The sequence below is a fragment of the Lutra lutra genome, chromosome 8 (assembly GCF_902655055.1).
Source record: "Lutra lutra chromosome 8, mLutLut1.2, whole genome shotgun sequence".
Taxonomy (NCBI): Eukaryota; Metazoa; Chordata; class Mammalia; order Carnivora; family Mustelidae; genus Lutra; species Lutra lutra.
Genome location: NC_062285.1, coordinates 14,206,303 through 14,226,614, shown reverse-complemented (window position 1 = coordinate 14,226,614; position 20,312 = coordinate 14,206,303). Strand labels below are relative to the sequence as shown.

The 20,312-nt window shown below is 44.1% G+C and overlaps 1 protein-coding gene across 4 annotated transcripts in view; it reads right to left on the bottom strand.

The window, feature by feature from the left end:
• Window positions 1–20,312, bottom strand: part of PDSS1 (decaprenyl diphosphate synthase subunit 1) — a 54,582-nt gene that overhangs the window by 33,912 nt on the left and 358 nt on the right. For 2 of the 4 annotated variants that reach the window (XM_047740188.1, XM_047740186.1), the window contains exons 2-4: window positions 3,787–3,851; window positions 3,238–3,358; window positions 314–444 (exon numbers count right to left, since the gene is read on the bottom strand). In XM_047740188.1, coding sequence (XP_047596144.1) covers window positions 314–444; window positions 3,238–3,358; window positions 3,787–3,851 — 317 coding nt within the window. Of the gene's footprint in view, window positions 1–313; window positions 447–3,237; window positions 3,359–3,786; window positions 3,852–20,312 lie in introns of those variants that run through there. The other 2 variants (XM_047740185.1, XM_047740187.1) reach the window with 2 other exon arrangements.

Sequence of the window (20,312 nt, the reverse complement as noted above, 5' to 3'; positions counted from 1 at the left end):
TGATTACACGTATGTACGCACTGAACCCTGCTGTTCTCCTGCTGTTCTTTACTTCGGGGTGAGGAAACTAACTATGGCTTTTAATTCTTTTCAACACATTTACCTGCACTGAAGTTGTTCTTCTAAGACATTAAAAAGTGTGAAAAGGGAAGATGCCCAGACCAGGCGACTTTGGGGACTCCAAACCAGAAACTACTCACCAAAATGAATTCTAAGATAAATGCTACCTCTTCATCCGGAACTAAACGGCAAGCTTGGGAAGGAAGATTTGCCAAATATGAAAATGACTGAGGAGTGAAAGTAAATAACTCACCGGGAATTATTATGATGAATATTACACGCCCGGGCCATTAGCACCACGATAATTGGTCGAAAGGCTTTTCCTTTTCCATCAAAGTAGTATTCAGACATTTCCTTAAGTTCTGTTGTAGATATGAGTAGTTCCTGAAATGGAAGTTTCTGTGTCAACACGGCATCATGATAGCAAAAAAGGCAACAGGATTTCTTCTACAAAACTGATTTGATCTCAGCATGCTCGCTTGTACTCAGCACACTCATTTCACTCGAGAAATTCAACACTCCGTTGGAAAAGGTTCCAACATTTAAGGCCATAAACCTGGCTTGGCTGCCCTACGGCTGGGCCACAGGTGATACCTGGCCTGCCCGAGTGCCCAAAGGCCTAGGGCAACCCCAAAGACTCCGACAGACTCCAGGGGGTAACAGGAAAGCACTAGGTGGCCCAGGGACAAAAAAGGAACAGAGGCTGGTAGTCGCTTGGAAAATGGAGGAGAGAGACAAAGATGAGCAGCGTGGGAGCCAATGAGGCAGCAGTTAAGGGGGTGACTGGGGTATGGAGGCAAAGCTGTGCCTGGCTCAGCTGGATGTGTCCAAAGTTCACAGAGGAAGTTGAAGAGAGTTTGCCGATTGTCAGGAACTTAGAACTGAGTTGGGAAGAAACATTTAAAAAAAAAAACATAAATGTTCTGAGTGGTAACTTGAGTAATGGCATAATTAAATTAAATGCAATACATTTTTTTTAAAGATACAGTATTTATTGATATCAGACAGACAGAATGAGAGAGAGAGCATAAGCAGAGAGAGAGAGAGAGGGAGAAGCGGGCTTTCTGATGAGCAAGGAGCCTGATGTGGGGTTCGATCCCAGGATCCTGGGATCACAACCTAAGCTAAAGGCAGACACTTAACTGACTGAGCCACCTAGGCGCCCCTAAATGCAGTAAATTAAAATAAATGCAGTAAAGGTTCGGAGAGGGGAGAAATCAGTGTGGGCTAGAAAACCAAATATTTAAAGGAGGATAGAAGCTTTGACATAGAACTAAGTAAGCAGGATTTTGATTCATGAAGGGGAAGGTGACCTTCTAAGTGATGGATGTGTGTTTGCTGTATGTGCCTCTCAAGGACCTGCTAGAATGAATCATAGCTCAATTCCCCGCAGCAACAGGAGCTAAGAACAGCCCCAGAGGACCCTCGGCCAGACTCAGGTGAACCTGGTGCAGCCGGTGCAGCCGGGCCAGTCTTTAAGTCCCCAAAATACCGACTTCAGTGCCAAGCACGGTAGTAAGTGCAGAGGTTACAAAGAAAAATAAGACAGCCCCTGCCTCTGAGGAGCTCCATGTGGCTGGGGAGAAGGAACACAGTAGGCACACTACACAGTGGGACAGGTGCTGGCCCTACAGTGACTGTGTCTCCCCTCCCGGAGCACAAAGGGGGCACGGCTGGTGCAGGAGAGGCAGGTGGGAGAGGGACTCTGGCGGGGTCAAAGAAAGGGGCGTGGACAGACATAAACTGGGGAACTGACAGCAAGAGACCAGCCAGGAGGATGCAGGAGAGGAACAATTCTAGGATCCCGCCCAGGTTCCCGAGTGGTGCCTTCAATAAGTAGGAAAAACTTGAAACAAAGATTAGGGGAGGAAACCAGCGTTTCAGGTATGTCACGGGGAGACAGCCATAGGCCCTCCACAGACTTGCCCCGACAGTTAGATGCATGGTTTTAAGAGAGACAATTCAATGTGGAACAGACGTATTATGTGGGGATCCTAAGTGTGGGAGTGGGTAAACTGAGGACACAGAGACAAGAGGGAACAGAAAGAACCCAAAGGAAGGGCAAAATCAAAGAGAGTGAGGAGGGGACAGAGAGGAAACCAGGAAGCGGACTGAAGGATGGCCTAAGACTCAGGAGAACCAGAAAGGGGCAGAAGCCAAGGAAGTCTTCCAGGCGGTGGGGGGCGGTCAACAGCGTCCAGCAGTCAACAGCATCAAGGGAGATAGAACTGCAGGGTCCACTGGCTTTAGCAGAAAGAGCTCTGGAAGCTACGGGCTGGCAAAGGGAGTTTCAGGGGAGAGGCTGGGGAGGCAGGCACGGTGATGACAGCGGAGGAAGCATGAAAAGGCAGAGAATACTGGAAGGGAAGGGGGCACGCGGGGTCAAGGGACGGTCCCTGGAAGGATGAACTCGAACAAAGGAGAGAAGCGACAAGAGATGTGAGAGACACGGAGAGGGAGAGCTCGCAGATGAAGGAGAGCGAACGGGCAACCACGAGAGTCCTTCCTAAGGCACCGAGGAGGCAAAGGGCACGGGACCGAGCTGGAGGTGAAAGGACTCCTGGAACAGAGGGAACATTTACTTCAACCGGGAGGAGGAGCCAGCCGGGCGCAGGCAGACAGGCGCAAGCCGCCTTGTAGACACAGCAGGTGGCCAGGGAGCGGCTCCTCCAGGCCTCGCCCGGAGTCACTCAGGCACAAAGTGGTGTTGCCAGGAGAGCAGGAGAGGGGAGTGTGGGTTTGGGGGGCAACGCGGACAACCTTGAGAGGGGAAGGAAGCTGATGAGGGGCAACTGAACACGTCTGGGCAGCAGTGGAGAAGCCACCAAAAGTTTGGGGGGAAAATGCGGTTAACAGAGAAAGCCCAATTTGGGGCAGCCTGGAACGGACTTTCAGCGCCTCACCACGCCCGGACAGGGGAAGGGACAGGTGAGGCTAAGCAGGGCTGCGTGTCTATTTTCTCAGTTCCCCGACTCTGCAGTAACCTCGGTGTGGGTGGTGAAGCGCCCTGCGCACTCCACACCCCTCCGACCCTCTTGCTGCTCAATAACATGGGACCCTGCACGCCCGTGAACCAAGTCCGCGACGGCGCAGCACCGGTCTGAACACCTGCGTTGTCTGTTCACCGGTCTCAGAAACCAGCACGACTTCGAGCACAGTCAAACCGAGCGGGCTTACCTTTCTAATGTCCTCGTACAGACCGTTCAAGTCTCTCCAGCCGAGTTTGAAAGGATCGCTGTACTGCTCCCCACTCTGTGTTCTGCTATGACAGCACGCGGCGGACGACGAGTGATGGAACCTGGGTCAAGCCCAAACGCACGCCACGTTAGGTGAGTTTTACTAAGTGAGATAATTTCATTTTCAAGTGAGAATTATATACACATCTACTTGCTAGAAGTTGGGCACGAATCCAAAATGGTCATTATGATTTAGAAAAACACACGGAATTCTCTTCTTGCTCAACAATATAGGAATAGTTTATTTTTATACTCAGGACACCTTGAGAAACTACAAAATCAAAGATGAACCTAGCTTACTGTGTTCTGGGTTTAAATTTTATTCCATTCCCATTTTTTGAAAAGGCAGAGGGCACACAGAGCAGACACTGTGTCACTTAGTTAACCTAAATACTCAATTTGCTGGACTAGCCCACCACGATTCAGAACAGAAATTTACTGGCAATATAGCTAATAATTTTAGCAGTTGTAACACAGATCATAAACGTACCGTGACATACTATACCTATTCGGAAAAGCAGATGTTAAACTCTTCACAAGATTAAAATAGGGCATCTGTAAAATAAAAGCATTAAGAAACTTGTAAGAATATTCATGAATAATGTGTTTATAATGCCAGAAAAAATAAATACATTCATAATTCATAGAATTCATAATAAAATTATTTACATGTAATATGAACTCATAATAAATTCATAATAAATTTAGTCTTTATCTTTTTCATAATCTTTACCTTTTAGTTGTCCCTTTGTAGGTGGGTTGCAAACTCTAGAAACGTAATAAAAAGCTTCCTTACTACAAAAGCAGTATTTGTCATTACAGAAAATATAAGGAAAAAAACACATCTGTTATCTATCTTTTTCTCCAAAGCATAGTTTCCATATTCCTATCTAGCTTTTCAGACTTGAAAAGGTAGTTTTCAAACAATCTCCTTCTCCTTAAGGAAGACTGGTCAGAGAACAGTAATGCTATTTACATTCTTTTACATTCTTAAACCAGTTGAAAACAGAGTAATCCAGTTCCCCCAAGCATCAGACCAGATGGTAAAAAGGAAGATTTCAATGAAGAATGAATTTACATTTATACATAAACACAACCTATTTTAAGTTATTGTTCCCAAACAGACTTGGAAATGCTACTTTTCGATCAGTAACATTCAAAAACAAGCAAGCTTAGCAGCACGTTTTGAGAATATTGGAGATCAAGAACAGAAGACTACTAAAAGATTCAGAGATGGTGACAAATATTAGTTCCAATGATTACTGAGTACGACTATGGGCCAGGAAATGTGACAGGCACTGCGGACCAAACACAGAGACTGCCCGTCTTTTTATTTTATTTTTTTAAAGAATTTATTTATTTGAGAAAGAGAGAGAGAGCACAAGTAGGCAGAGGCAGGCAGCGGGAGGAGAAGCAGGCTCCCTACTGAGCAGGGAATCTGATGTGGGGCTTGATCTCAGGACCCTGGGATCATGACCTGAGCTGAAGCCAGACGCTTAACCATCTGGGCCACCCAGGTGCCCCCAGACATGCAGGCACACAGTCATTTCAAAAATTACTTATTTATTGGCTCAGTTGGTGACACATGCGACTCTAGATCTTGGGGTCATGAGTTTGAGCCTGACCTTGGGAGTAGAGGGTACTTTAAAAAAATTTACTGATTTACTAAATTAATGTGGTAAGGGCTCTGTATCTGAAGAAAGTATTTTGACAAAAAAGGAAGAATTCAGCCCAAGAAAGATAAAACAAATCTGCTCTATTTGTAATCAAGTCTTACAATGTGCTTTTTACACTCTTTGACCCTCACAACTACTTGTCTCTTTATACAGCTGGGGAACTTGAAACTCAGAGAAGTCATGTCTGAAAAACTGATATACAGATATGTTGACAATATATCAAAAGAAAAAAGCAAGGGGCGCCTGGTTGGCTTGGTCGGTAGAGCCTTGACTCTAGATTATGGCTCAGGTTGATGAGGGAACAGAAGGCAAGCTGAGGACAGAGCAGAAGCCGACACCCCACAAAACACCCCCCATGGGGTATATGTGACATTCCTCAGGCGCTCCTGGCTGTCCGAGGGAAAAATAAATGAAATGGTTAACTCGTAGAGATCACAAGCCTGCAAGACCTCAGTCTCCCTCAGTTTACAAATGTCCTAGTGATTTACAAGGAAGAGGCTTTCTTACCAATGGCCTAACTTCAAAGACCCGTAACTCTGTTCCTGAGGCCCTAACATCCTCCTCCCCTCCCTAAAATTGAGGGAGGTTGAGGCACAGGGAAATGTAAATAAAGTTAAATTTCTTCTAAACCTAAAGCTCATTGATAGGGACTGTGTGACAGCAGGAGTGTGACATTCCTCCAGGAAGCTCCCAACTATTTTACTGTTAATGCCTTATTAAAAGGAAAAACCTTGACAGTGGCAAGGCCTCAGGTATCCCGCAGGTCCTCTTACCATATGAAAGTTATTTCAAACCCGCCCTTTCTCCTTACCTCCCCCAACCCCCCAAAGTATATAACCAGCCACTGCTCTCACCCCCAGAACAACAGCTCTTTCTGCCCAAGGGTCCGTCCCCATGCTTTAATAAACCACCATTTTGCACCAAAGACGTCTCAAGAATTCCTTCTTGGTCGTCGGCTCTGAACCTCACCTATGTTCTAGAACTTCATCATATGGCGCCCAAAGGTGCGGCTTTGAGTCTTTTTACATCTGGAGTCTGAGCTTCCCTGCAAAATTGGAGAGTATTTGCTTTCCTCTTCCTTTACTCTCATTTCAGGGGCCCTTCAAGAATTATGGTCTTAATGGAACACTTTCATGTCAATTGCTAGGGCTGTAATCCTCTAGCCCGTGGCTACTCTACGGGGAGGAGAAAGTCTGCCTCCCAGCTGGAAGTCAGTACCCTGGCTGGAATGGTAATAAGACCCAGAAGCTTGAGGCCCTCTCTTTGTTGCTGTTCTTATACAAACTTGTCTGTCCTGGGCACGGGAAGTCACCTAAGTCACCAGGATGGCTGCCATTCTTAAGACTCCCGGGTGAGGTTTCCTCCTGATCTAATGTGATCCCCTCCACATCCCTGGTCTAGCCACTTCCGGCCACAGGCCCTCCACTGGGAGCCGGCCGAAACCAGTACCCGACTGAATTAAAACCCAACCGGGACGTTACCTAGGGAAGCTGGCTGTCAGGACCACATGTGTTGGAATGTCACTTAGACCATGATGGATTTCGATCTTTACTCTTTCTTGTCAGTGTCCTCTACTAATTACTTAAAGCTACAAAATTGGGTATTTTCCCCTTGTAAACCTTTTCTAATATTTTCCATGGGTTAAAAATGGCAGGGCAATAACACAATGTCCAGAATATAGGACGGCACAGTAACTGGGTCCATTCATCAGACATCCATCTGTAGCCTAGGATGCGACGGGAAGGGGAGGGATGCCGGCACCCCTCCAGGGCCTTTTACAACAGGAATGCCTTCACAGGAAGGCAGAATTGTGCAGAATCATGCTCAATAGTGGTGTCTTGTTTGAGGGACACCTCCCATTGCTTCTGACACACGGGAACCTCTGACATATCCTGTGTGAGACGCCAGCCAGGAGTCGGGCGGGGGGGATTTGGTAATGGACCTTCTTTACTTTTCTGGGAGCATGCCTCGGAAGGCTTCTTCGGTTCCCTGGGACTCTACCTTGGGGTGCCTTTTAACCCACCGGAAGCAAACTGCATTGCAAAACTTAGGAAAGGACTGAGCTCCTGGAACACTGCATGGCCCCGGTGGGATCTATCAGTCAGATCTCCTCTGAAGGAAACACAGCAAATGGACCTAGGGGACCTTCACTCCTCTGCACCAAGACCCTGACCTAAGGACGTCTTGCAGAATGTGTTTGCCTGAGTCTGTCTGGCTAGTAAATCCCCTCTTGACATTTGGATGATAATTATCTAACTAAGCCTCCTCCTGGTAAACCCAGGCTGCTGGAGGATACACAGGCCATCCCTAGCAAAGGGGACTCTGACTTTATCTCTGTTCCTCCTAATAGATGTGGGGCTTCTCCCTCCCTCACTTCCCTGGTGAATGGCTGTGACTGGCAGCAACCGTGGTTGGTCTCCCTCGGGACGGGGACTTTAAGGAACATTCCCAAGCAGCTGCCAAAACTCCCTTTGTTTTGGGGAAATTCCCTGTCTTCTCTGGCCCGACATGGACTGCCTAAACACTGCCCCCCACCCCCCCGTTGTTGGCGGGAAAACATGGCGTCTGCTCCTCTGCTGGAGCCGATGAGCTCTAAAACCGGGAACCCTTTCCCTGCCTTCTGGTGGCGGCACTTTGTCTCCTCTGTGTCCCCTTCTGTTCCTGCACCACCGGCCTCTACACCATCCTCGGCGCCTCCTGCACCACAGCTCCCCGTCTCTTCGCGGTCAGGGAGCGAGAAGAGCACCCCCTTGACCTAACACCTCCCACTCCAGATCTCCCCACCCGTGTCTCAGGTAAACATTAAAAATGGCAGGGGGCCCAGGTGGAACATAAAACAGTATTTGAACCAAGTTAAGTCTGTTGGTGTAATTAAGATAGATGTGTCTCTAAAGTTATCGGCACTAAAGGTGAAACTTACTCTGTCGAGTTTTACCGAAGGTCAAATAACCTCATGTTATCTGTTGAAATTTGTTATCAAAAAGATGACTAACCTGATGGTTAGTTGTCGGTCTCAAAGTTTCCATGGGTAATGTTTTTTGGTTTTTTTTTATTAATTTTTTATTTTTTCAGCATAACAGTATTCATTATTTTTGCACCACACCCAGTGCTCCATGCAATCCGTGCCCTCTACAATACCCACCACCTGGTGCCCCCAACCTCCCACCCCCCACCCCTTCAAAATTCTCAGATCGTTTTTCAGAGTCCATAGTCTCTCATGGTTCACCTCCCCTTCCAATTTCCCTCAACTCCCTTCTCCTCTCCATCTCCCCTTGTCCTCCATGCTATTTGTTATGCTCCACAAATAAGTGAAACCGTATGATAACTGACTCTCTCTGCTTGACTTATTTCACTCAGCATAATCTCTTCCAGTCCCGTCCATGTTGCTACAAAACTTGGGTATTCATCCTTTCTTTTTTCTTTTTCTTTTTTTTTTTTTTTTACAGCTTTATAAACATCTATTTTTATCCCCAGGGGTACAGGTCTGCGAATCGCCAGGTTTACACACTTCACAGCACTCACCATAGCACATACCCTCCCCAATATCCATAACCCCTCCATGGGTAATGTTTAAGATAGCTTTCAAAGTCTTTGGTAACCTGAAACTTTAAAGTTTTGCTTGGATGATAAATGGAATTACATTCATTGGACATCTGGAGCTTTCCCAAACAGGATAAAGTGCTAAATCATTAATGACTGGACTGGACATAGGTTTGTGCTTTGGACTTATTGCACAGAACTAAGGATGTTTAAACCTGTTGGTAAACATGCTTTGTGCTTTAACTGATGGCAAATTTGTCTAAAAAATTCTGGTGGAACAGTTTGCAATTGGTTACTCCTCCGTCTTCACTGGAGACTAAGGTTTCTAAGAGTGCAGAATTCCACTAACTGTAACTAAGACTGATGGAAATAAGGGAAACAACTCTGTATGTGGAACAGTAGGAGATACGTAAGAAAGATATAAGGAATGGGAATGCATTTTTGTTAAAGGTAGAAGGTAATCTTGTCCTAAATGAGACTGGTTGTTTGGAGAAAAAATGGCTGGGGACAAAATAAGAATGCAAAGGAAAGTTGAAGAAGGTTTATGGAGGGAAAACTTTGGAACAGAATTTTAGGTGTGGTCAGGACGGACTAAGATCGAAATAAGCAGATTTTAAAGTACACTGGTATAAGACTGAAAGTCTGCCTTTTGTCCGTTCAAAAAGACAAAGTGTTCTTAAATTAACTGATCTGCTGTTAAGTAGAAAATGTAAAGTTTTCTCTTGGCCTTTCCAAAAAAACCATTTTCTATATTTTGCCTGTATCAGGTCTTTAACATCCCTATTCCTATTTAGGCATGTCCTTTAAAACTTTCTAAGGTTTTAACAAGTTTTCACAAGATTTAAATTTTATATGAAGTCTCTTTGACTCAGTAACCCTTTTCGTTGGTATGCTAGGTCACTTAGGAAGTACTACTAAACAAATGATACACCTTGGGTTACACCTGGGCAAATGCTATAACTATTCTAGAGGTTCTATGTAATTCCTAAAGTTTTAATAAGGTCATCACTAGATATTTTAATTATTGAAGTCTTACATGTCACAGATTTCTTGCTGTAAACTTAAATCTCATTAGCTCTTTAACCATGTCCATTCTACGTTTTTGTCATTTATAATTGTTCTAATTCTCTTGTAAAATGAGTTTCACCTTCAAGGATATTCCTATAAAGGACTTTTAGGACAAATACAAGTATTCAATATACTGAAAATCCTAAAACTGAAATGGATAAGAATTTCCAGAACTAACTAAAGCTGCATTCAAACTAAAACAGCATTAGTCACATGGGACTAAATAAACTAAAAGATTAGAGTGTCATGACTCTTGTTTGAAACATTGCTGGTTCTCTAATGTTTGCTCTTCCAGACTAAGGAAATTTTTTCTTAAGATATTTGTGACTTATAGAAATGTAAAAATATTCATTTGTAAACAAATCAAAGCATTCAACTTTTCTCTCTATCTGTACCCTCTGAAACTCAAAGGATCTCAGTAAGTATTCCTGCTTCCATGGCAATCCTAGTTATTTGCATAAGTTCAGTAACAATCTGTTCTCCTTGTAACAGGACACCATTGGAAACATTGGTTATTCTACCAAGGCTTTGACTGGAATGTCCTATTTAAGAAAGACATGCATAGACTCAGATATGACCAGACAGCTTAAAGGAACTAAGGTGGACTTTATGAAACCTGGAGCCATAAAGCCCCTTGGTACTGCTGGCGTGATAACTTGCTTACAGAGTTCCTAGCAACCTCACCAGGTGTGTAAAGAATGTCACTTCTAAGATCGATAAACCACTGGCTAAACTAATCCAGAAGAAAAGAGAGAGGACTCAAATTAATAAAAGTATGAATGATAGGGGAGAGATTACTAACACCAAGGAAACAGAAACAATCATCAGAAATTATTATCAACAGTTATATGCCAATAAGTTAAGAAACGTGGAAGAAATGGATGCATTCCTGGAATTGTATAAACTTCCAGGAGTGAAACAGGAAGACACTGACAACCTGAATAGACCAATATCTAATAACGAGATTGAAGCAGTGATCAAAAACCTCCCAAAAAACAAGAGCCCAGGACCTGACAGATTCCCTGGGGAATCCTAACACATATTCAAAGAAGAAATAATACCTATTCTCCTGAAGCTGTTTCAAAAAAATAGAAACAGAAGGAAAACTTCCAGATTCTTTCTATGAAGCCAGCATTACCCTGATCTCCAAACCAGGCAAAGACCCCATCAAAAAGAATTTCAGACCAATATCCCTGATGAATATGGACTTCAAGATTCTCAACAAGATCCTAGCTAACAGCATCTAACAGCACATTAAAAGATTATCCATCATGACCAGGTGGGATTTACCCCTGAGATGCAAGGGTGGTTCAACATGACACATCAACCAATGTGACAGAACAACTCAATAAGAGAAAACAACCACATGGTCCTCTCAATTGATGCAGAAAAAGTATTTGACAAAATACAGCATCCGTTCCTGATCAAAACTCTTCAAAGTATAGGTTTAGAGGGAACATTCCTCAACTTCATAAAATCTATGAAAAACCTACAGCAAATATCATTCTCAATGGGAAAGAGCTGACAGTCTTCCCACTGAGATCAGGAACACGACAGGATGCCCACTCTTGCCACTATTGTTCAACTTAGTACTAGAAGTCCTAGCAACAGCAATCAGGCAACAAAAAGAAATAAAAGGTATTCAAATTGGCAACAAAGAAGTCAAACTCTCTCTTTGCAGATGACATGATACTTTATATGGAAAGCCCAAAGACTCCACCCCCAAAACTACTAGAACTCATATAGCAATTCAGTGATGTGGCAGGATACAAAATCAATGCACAGAAATCAGCTGCTTTCTTATACACTAACACTGAAAACATAGAAAGGAAATTAGAGAATCGATTCCATTTACTATAGCACCAAGAACCATAAGATACCTTGAAATAAACCTAACCAGAGGTAAAGGATCTGTACTCAAGCAACTTACAGTACGTAAGAAATAAATTGAAGAAGACACAAAAAAATGGAAAAGCATTCCATGCTCATGGATTGGAAGAATAAGCATTGTTTATTCTGCCCAGAACAATCTATACTTTCAATGCCATCCCGATCAAAATTCCCCCAGCATTTTTCAAAGTGCTGGAACAAACAATCCTAAAATTTGTATGGAACCAGAAAAGACCCCGAATTGCTAGGGAAATGTTGAAAAAGAAAAAGCTGGGAGCATCACACTGCCTGATTTCAAGCTTTACTACAAAGCTGTGATCACCAAGACAGCACGGTACTGGCACAAAAACAGACACATAGACCAACGGAACGGAGTAGAGAGTCCAGATATGAACCCGCAACAGTATGGTCAAATAATCTTTGACAAAGCAGGAAAAAATATACAGTGGAAAAAAGGCAGTCTCTTTAATAAATGATGCTGGGAAAATCAGCTATGTAGAGAAGATGGAGTTTGACAATTCTCTTACACCATACCCGAAGATAAACTCACAAGGATAAAAGACCTCAACTTGAGGCAGAAATCTATCAAAATCCTAGAGGAGAATATAAGCAGTCACCTCATCAACATCAGCCACAGCAACTTCTTTCAAGACATGTCTCCAAAGGCAAAGGAAACAAAAGCAAAAATGAACTTTTGGGACTTCATCAAGATAAAAAGCTTCTGTACAGCCAAGGAAACCGTCAACAAAACAAAGAGACAACCCACGGATTGGGAGAAGATATTCGCAACTGACACTACAGACAAAGGGCTGATATCCAAGATCTATAAAGACTCCTCAAACTCAACACCCCCAAAACAGATAATCACGTCAAAAAATGGTCAGAAGACATGAAGAGACACTTCTCCAAAGAAGACGTACAGATGGCTAACAGACACATGAAAAAATGTTCATCTTCATTAGCCATCAGGGAGATTCAAATCAAAACCATATTGAGATACCACCTTACTACACCAGTTAGAATGGCCAAAATTGACAAGACAGTAAACAACAAGTGTTGGAGAGGATGTGGAGAAAGGGGAACCCTCTTACACTGTTGGTGGGAATGCAAGTTGGTACAGCCACTTTGGAGAACAGTGTGGAGATTCCTTAAGAAATTAAAAATAGAGCTTCCCTATGACCCTGCAATTGCACTACTGGGTATTTACCCCAAAGATACAGATGTAGTGAAAAGAAGGGCCATCTGTACCCCAGTGTTCATTGCAGCAATGGCCACAGTCGACAAACTGTGGAAAGAACCAAGATGCCCTTCAACAGACGGATGGATAAAGAAGATGTGGTCCATATACACAATGGAGTATTATGCCTCCATCAGAAAGGATGAATACCCAACTTTTGTATCAACATGGACGGGGCTGAAGGAGATTATGAGTGAAGTAAGTCAGGCAGAGAGAGTCAATTATCATATGGTTTCACTTACTGTGAAGCATAAGGAATAACACGGAGGATATTAGGAGAAGGAAAGGAAAAGTGAATTGGGGGAAATCGGAGGGGGAGACAAACCATGAGACTGTGGACTCTGAGAAACAAACTGAGGGTTTTGGAGGGGAGGAGGTGGGGGGGATGGGTGAGCCTGGTGGTGGGTATTAAGGAGGGCACGTACTGCATGGAGCACTGGGTGGAGTACATAAACAATGAATCTTGGAACACTGAAAAAATAAAATGTAAAAAGAGGGGGGGCCCTGGGTGGCTCAGTTGTTAAGCGTCCGCCTTCAGCTTAGGTCATGGTCCTAGGGTCTTTGGGATCGACCCCCAAATCGGATTCTCTCCTCGGCAGGAAGCCTGCTTCTCCCTTTCCCACTCCCCCTACCAGTGTGTTCCCTCTCTCGTTCTGTTTCTATCAAATAATTTTTTTTAAAATAAAAGAAAAAAAAGTGAAAACATTAAAAACAGCACTCCATGGCACATGATTAAACAGCTGGAAATGGGATTAATTCCCCAACAATTGTATAACTCAGCTAGCATCTTGGCCAATTCTGTGTGGCTAAGATGATGAAATCGTTCCCTAAAAGCCAGGGCATACCCCACCCCACAGGGTTAACTCCGGACTTGTGGAGGTAATGGATGGCACCACTTCCTTTATGACTGGATTGGATGATGCACTTGGGGATGCCCTTATCTCCCGAGACAAGTTTTCTTCCTTCCGCTTGCCAGTGACCCTTGGTAATTAGAATATTAACGCTTTACCACAAAGAGGTCTTCCAGATGATATTCCTTAGTTATATTTACCCCAGAAGCCACTCTACTGAGGTACAGTTGCAAAGAAAGTCTTCAGCTAAGCAGAGAACCGCCCTTTGGGTAAAAGGAACCTGCAGCTCACTATGGGAGAGTTCCTGACTGTAATTTCTTCACAGCAGGTCCAGAGTGTCTTTTTTTTTTTAAGATTTTATTTATTTATTTGTTAGAGAGAGATCACAAGTAGATGGAGAGGCAGGCAGAGAGAGAGAGAGGGGGAAGCAGGCTCCCTGCTGAGCAGAGAGCCCAATGCGGGACTCGATCCCAGGACCCTGAGATCATGACCTGAGCCAAAGGCAGCAGCTTAACCCACTGAGCCACCCAGGCGTCCCAGGTCCAGAGTGTCTTAGAGACCAAAGGCCACCAAGAGATGACAGGAGGCTGATTTACTAAATACCAGGCTATGCTTAAAGATATGCCTAAAGTAAAAGTTAAAACCAGTCAAACTGGGGTGCCTGGGTGGCTCAGTGGGTTAAAGCCTCTGCCTTCGACTCAGGTCATGATCTCAGGGTCCTGGGATTGAGTCCCAAATCAGGCTCTCAGCTCAGCAGGGAGCCTGCTTCCCTACCTCTCTCTCTGCCTGCTTCTCTGCCTATTTGTGATCTGTCTGTAAAATGAATAAATAAAATCTTAAAAAAATAATAAAAAATAAAACCAGTCAAACTTTAAACTTAGTCACCCTTCTGCCTGGACCTGACCATTTTACTTCTCTATAGAGCAAAACTGCTCAGTGGTTATGGATCTTGCTTATTCTAGTCGACCAGATGTAAGATGCCCCTATTGAAAATACAAGTGACAGTTGGTTTAAACATGTTCCCAAGTAACAGTACTCAGGGCTACTGACTGGTTTGCTACAGATAGGGTAAGGCGACCCGGCATCCGATGGCCAGCTCCGAATGGAACCCACTGGATATGTGGAACTAACCTGTGGCCCCGGCTTCCACCGCGATGGATAGGTCACCGCACCGTATTTTTGCCTGGATTCATGGACACATTACTAAAACCAGCACTATTCCAGCTAATCTCCCCAATTTAAAGCAAAGATGGACACAATCTGTTTTTAAATGGTATGCTCACTTAACCCATTTTTGCTCCATCTGTAGGGCTAGAGGATATCATTTGGCATTTAGATGCCCTTACTATATGCACCATGAAGGCACTCAGTGATTCACTAAATAGCATCTCCTCACTTAATATGACAATCACACAGATGCACGAGGCAGTCCTACAAAATAAAATGGCCTTAGATGTCCCAGCAGCAGCACAGGGTGACACATGTGCAGTTATCAAAACAGAATGTTGTGTGTACACCCCAGTTGGGGCTCTACAAAATCCTTCTTTTTCTCTCAGTGAAGTTCCTGGTTTAAAGGAGGATTATGGTCAATGGTTAAGGATCTCTTTGTTGGACTTCTCATTCTCACAGCCTTACTAATCTTAATGTGTTGCCTTCTACAATGTTTCTCTACTTTATGCCCAGACTCCGTGGCTACAATGACTTCACGTCGACAGATAATCCTGACCACTCACAAAGATACTTCTGCACTGTCAGCACTGGATTCGGCTGCCTCCTTCTTCCGTAACTCCCCTACACATTCCGCAACTCACCAATCTTGACCCATAGGTAGGGACAGCTCTATGCCCCTATTCAACAGGTAGAAGTTACAGAAGACGAGACCTTCAACAACCTTAAAGATTTACGGGTTAAAATTGTCTAGGGGGAAATAATGAGAGAACAGAAGGCAAGCTGAGGACAGAGCAGAAGCTGACACCCCACAAAACACCCCCCATGGGGTATATGTGACATTCCTCAGGCGCTCCTGGCTGTCCGAGGGAAAAATAAATGGTTAACTCGTAGAGATCACAAGCCTGCAAGACCTCAGTCTCCCTCAGTTTACAAATGTCCTAGTGATTTACAAGGAAGAGGCTTTCTTACCAATGGCCTAACTTCCAAAGACCTGTAACTCTGTTTCTGAGGCCCTAACATCCTCCTCCCCTCCCTAAAATTGAGGGAGGCTGAGGCACAGGGAAATGTAAATAAAGTTAAATTTCTTCTAAACCTAAAGCTCATTGATAGGGACTGTGTGACAGCAGGAGTGTGACATTCCTCCAGGAAGCTTCCACTATTGTTAATGCCTTATTAAAAGGAAAAACCTTAACTTGACAGTGGCAAGGCCTCAGGTATCCTGCAGGTCCTCTTTAGCATATGAAAGTTCTTTCAAACCCACCCTTTCTCCTTACCTCCCCCAACCCCATAGTACAGAACCAGCCAACGCTCACACAGGGCAGCGGCTCTTTCTGCACAACGATCAGTCCTTGTGCTTTAATAAGCCATCATTTTGCACCAAAGATGTTTCAAGAATTCTTTCTTGGTCACTGGCACCCCACCGAACTTCACTTATTTTTCAAAACCTCATCAAGGTCATGATCTCTGTGTAGTGGGATAAAGTCCTGCATTGGGGTCTGTGCTCAGCTCAGAGTCTACTTTTTTTTCCCCCCAGAGTCTACTTATGATTCTTCCTCTCCCTCTTCTTCTATCCCTCCCCTTGCTCAGGCTGGCGTGGGTGCTCTAAGTAAATAAATATAAAAAAGCATGCACAAAACCATACATATTCTGTGATCCCACTAAGAATTTATACATATATGCATGCATAAGTAAGATACACAGAGAACAGGGTTTAAAAGCATATAAACTAGGGTATTAAAATAGTTAATTTTGAATAAATAGGATTGTGGGAGTTTTTTTTATTCCTTTTTTGGCTTCTATTTTCTGATTTTTCTCTAGTGAACACATACTGCTTTAGACATATTAAAGTGACAGTAAAGATTGACTTTGCCAGGCAGGCAGTGGCCAAGGAAGACCGGCTGGGTTCCAGGATTTCCCCCAGAGCATTATATATTCAGTAAACCAATAAGAACATTTATAATGTCCCAAGAAAGCCAAGTTTTAATCCTCTCTTTTGATTTTACCATTTAACAGGCTTCTTTCACCTTCCTTTGTTAGTTCATATGAATTCAGTAATTCATTGTAATACTTAGTTTGAGACCTAACCTCTAACTTGGGGTGAAGAGTTAAAATTACACAGCTCGGGTACTTCTACCCAGCAACTGCACTACTAGGCATTTATCCAAAGGATACAAAAATAGTGATTTGGGGCGCCTGGGTGGCTCAGTGGGTTAAGCCTCTGCCTTCGGCTCAGGTCATGATCTCAGGGTCCTGGGATGGAGCCCCACATCGGGCTCTCTGCTCAGCGGGGAGCCTGCTCCCCCCCCCCCCGCCCCCGCCTACCTTTCTGCCTACTTGTGATCTCTGTCAAATAAATAAACAAAATCTTAAAAGAAAATAGTGATTTGAAGGGGTACATGCACTCCAATGTTTATAGCAGCAATGTCCACAGTTGCCAAATATGTAAAGAGCCCAGATGTCCACTGACAGATGAATCGGTAAAGATGTCCCCAGATGTCCAGGGAAATACAAATCAAAACCACAATGAGATACCACCTCACACCAGTCAGAATGGCTAAAATTAACAAGTCATGAAACGACAGGTGTTGGTGAGGATGCAGAGAAAGGGGAACCCTCCTCCCTGTTGGTGGGAATGCAAGCTGGTGCAGCCACTCTGGAAAACAGTATGGAAGTTCCTGAAAAAATTGAAAATAGAGCTGCCCTATGACCCAGCAATCACACTACTGGGAATTTACCCTAAAGATACAAATGTAGTGATCCGAAGGGGCCGGTGCACCCGAATGTTTATAGCAGCAATGTCCACAATAGCCAAACAATGGAAAGAGCCCAGATGTCCCTCAACAGATGAATGGATAAAGAAGATGTGGTATATATATACAATGGACTACTATGCAGCCATTAAAAAAAAAATCTGAATCTTGCCATCTGCAATGACGTGGATGGAACTAGAGGGTATTATGCTAAGGGAAATAAGTCAGTCAGAGAAAGACAATTATCATATGACTTTTCTGATATGAAGAATTTGAGAGGGAGGGTGGGAGGTTTGTGGAGGAAAGGGAGGGAAAAAATAAAATGAGATGGGACCAGGGAGGGAGACAAATCATAAGAGACTCTTAATCTCAGCAAATAAACTGAGGGCTGCTGGGAGTCATGGGGGGTGGGATAGGGTAGTGGGGTTATGGACATTGGGGAGGGTATGTGAGATGGTGAGTGCTGTGAATTGTGTAAGGCTGATGATTCACAGACCTGTACCCCTGAAGCAAATAATACATTATATGTTAATAAAATAAATAAACAAACAAATAAATAAATAAGATGCACCCAGATGTCATTGATAGGTGGGCACTTAAATAGAATACACACACACACGAATATTACTCAGCCATCAAAAATGAAATCTTGCCATTTGCGTCAATGTGGATGAACCAGAATGTATTAAGTGAAATAAGTCAGTCCGAGAAAGACAAATACTGTATGATTTCACTCATATGTGGAATTTAAGAACCAAAACAGATGAACATAAGGAAAGGGAAAGAAAAATAAAAGAAGATAAAAACAGAGAGGCAAACCTAAGAGACTCTCAACTATAGGAAACCAAACTGAGGATTGCTGGAGGGACGGGGTAACTGGGTGATGGGCATTAAGAAGGCACTTGATGTGATGGGCACTGGGTGTCCTATGCAACTGATGAATCACTAAATTCTACCCCTGAAACTAATAATACAGTATATGTGAACTAAACAGAATTTAAATTAAAACAAAATTAAGCAGTTAATACAGAGTGTTCTTAACCACTAGGTAGTGTAACAGTTGTTCAAAGCATGGTCTTTGGAAGATGGATCTTGTTTCCATTCCAACATTTCCTGGCCATGTTACCTTGTGACATCTTTCTGGTTAATGTCTACTCTGGGAGGGAAGCTACAATTAATTGAGATGTGTAAAGCTCTCAGCTCAGAACCCAGCATGCTGTTTACATTTAATACAGGGGCTACAGAACTGCAGTACCTACAGTATTTAATATCTACCCTTATTTTCTGCTTTAAGAGGGAGTGGTGTTTTCTAAAATAAGGCTAGAGGCACTCAGAGGAGCAGTGGACAATTGGTGTACTGCTGTACTGTTACTGTTCCAATACTGTTCCCTTCCTTCCCATCATGTACTCTCTCTGAAAGCCAACCTTGCCTCCCATGAATTTACTTGGAAAAAAAAAAAAATGCTGCTGCATAAGAATCAAAAACATACTGACAAGTGATTTGGCAGTAACAGACACACACTGGTTTTTGTCCTATTACAGGACTTGTTAACGCTCCCAACGGTGAGGTTGGGAGAATGTACATATATCAGGAAGCAGAGCTGTGTCTGAGGGCACATATGGCTTTTATTATTGTTGCTCTTTGTCCCCAAGGACTATGAGGTCCTAAGAGACTTGAACTAACCAAGGACACGTGCCTGAGGCAGACTCCAGAAAGCTAACTAATATCTACTATCCCTGCTGAGCAGGAAGCCTGATGAGGGTCTGGACCCCAAGACCACCTGAGCAGAAGGCAGATGCTTAATTGACTGAGGCACCCAGGTGTTCCTATACTGGAATTTAAATTAAAAAAAATTTTTTTTTAAAAAGGAGTGTCAAAGAAGTATCCAGTGCTATTAGATGGAGGGTGCAAACATCTCTCCAAATAATGCCTTCGTCTGTGATGCTAGAAACACTTAAAGTCTGGTTAGGACAGTACTGAAATGGATCCCAGCAAAGCCCTATTCTCTCTCCAAATGCCCGTTCTGGATAAGCTGTGATATGTATTCGGTGTTTGGGGAATACGTGGGAATATGAAACGTCCCAAAGCCCCAAATTCAATAAACTTTTTTAAAAACGAGCTTTGTGGATGCAAAGGGAACACATCGTAATCACCGCGTGACTGGAGAAGTCTCCAGTCTCTACAGATCTTGCTCAATTACTCTAAACGGAATGCACCTACCCTATGGCACGTTGAGAGTCAATCACTACAAAGTGCGGGAAAGACTGACTCATGGGGCCACAGAACACGTCACTCAACACAGCGTAAACTGGGTGGAAACAGAGAAAAATGAGCTCGGGCCCAAGAGCAGCAGAGGAGAGAGTCAAGAAGCCATGGTTAGTGCTGGGATTTCTGACTCTACTCAAGAAGTCACACTAAATCAAAGCTCAAGGTTTCTCTACTTGTGACATCCTCAGGCCGTTTCTCCTTCCAATGCCCTTCTGCCCCGTCCAGGTAGGGTCTCCCGGGGAAGCAACTACGGTGCGACAGAAACCCGCTGCCCAGAGCATCAGCCCTACACGCTCCACAAACCGCCTATTCCAACCCGCCTGGATCTCTGAGCCCTCCGAGCACCTTTGGCTCTAAAATCCCAGCACCCTCCTCCTGAAGCCCCCTGGCTGATATCCGAAAGGCAACAGCTGCAGTCGGGTCTCCAGGCTTCCCCGGCTCCCGACCCCAGGAGACAACCTGCCTGCCCCCCACCCCCGGCACTTCCCCCGAGGCCTGGCTCCCTACCGCTCCCTCCCCAAGCCCCGAGGCGCCCGGGTCCCCCAGGACCGCACTCTGCAGTCTC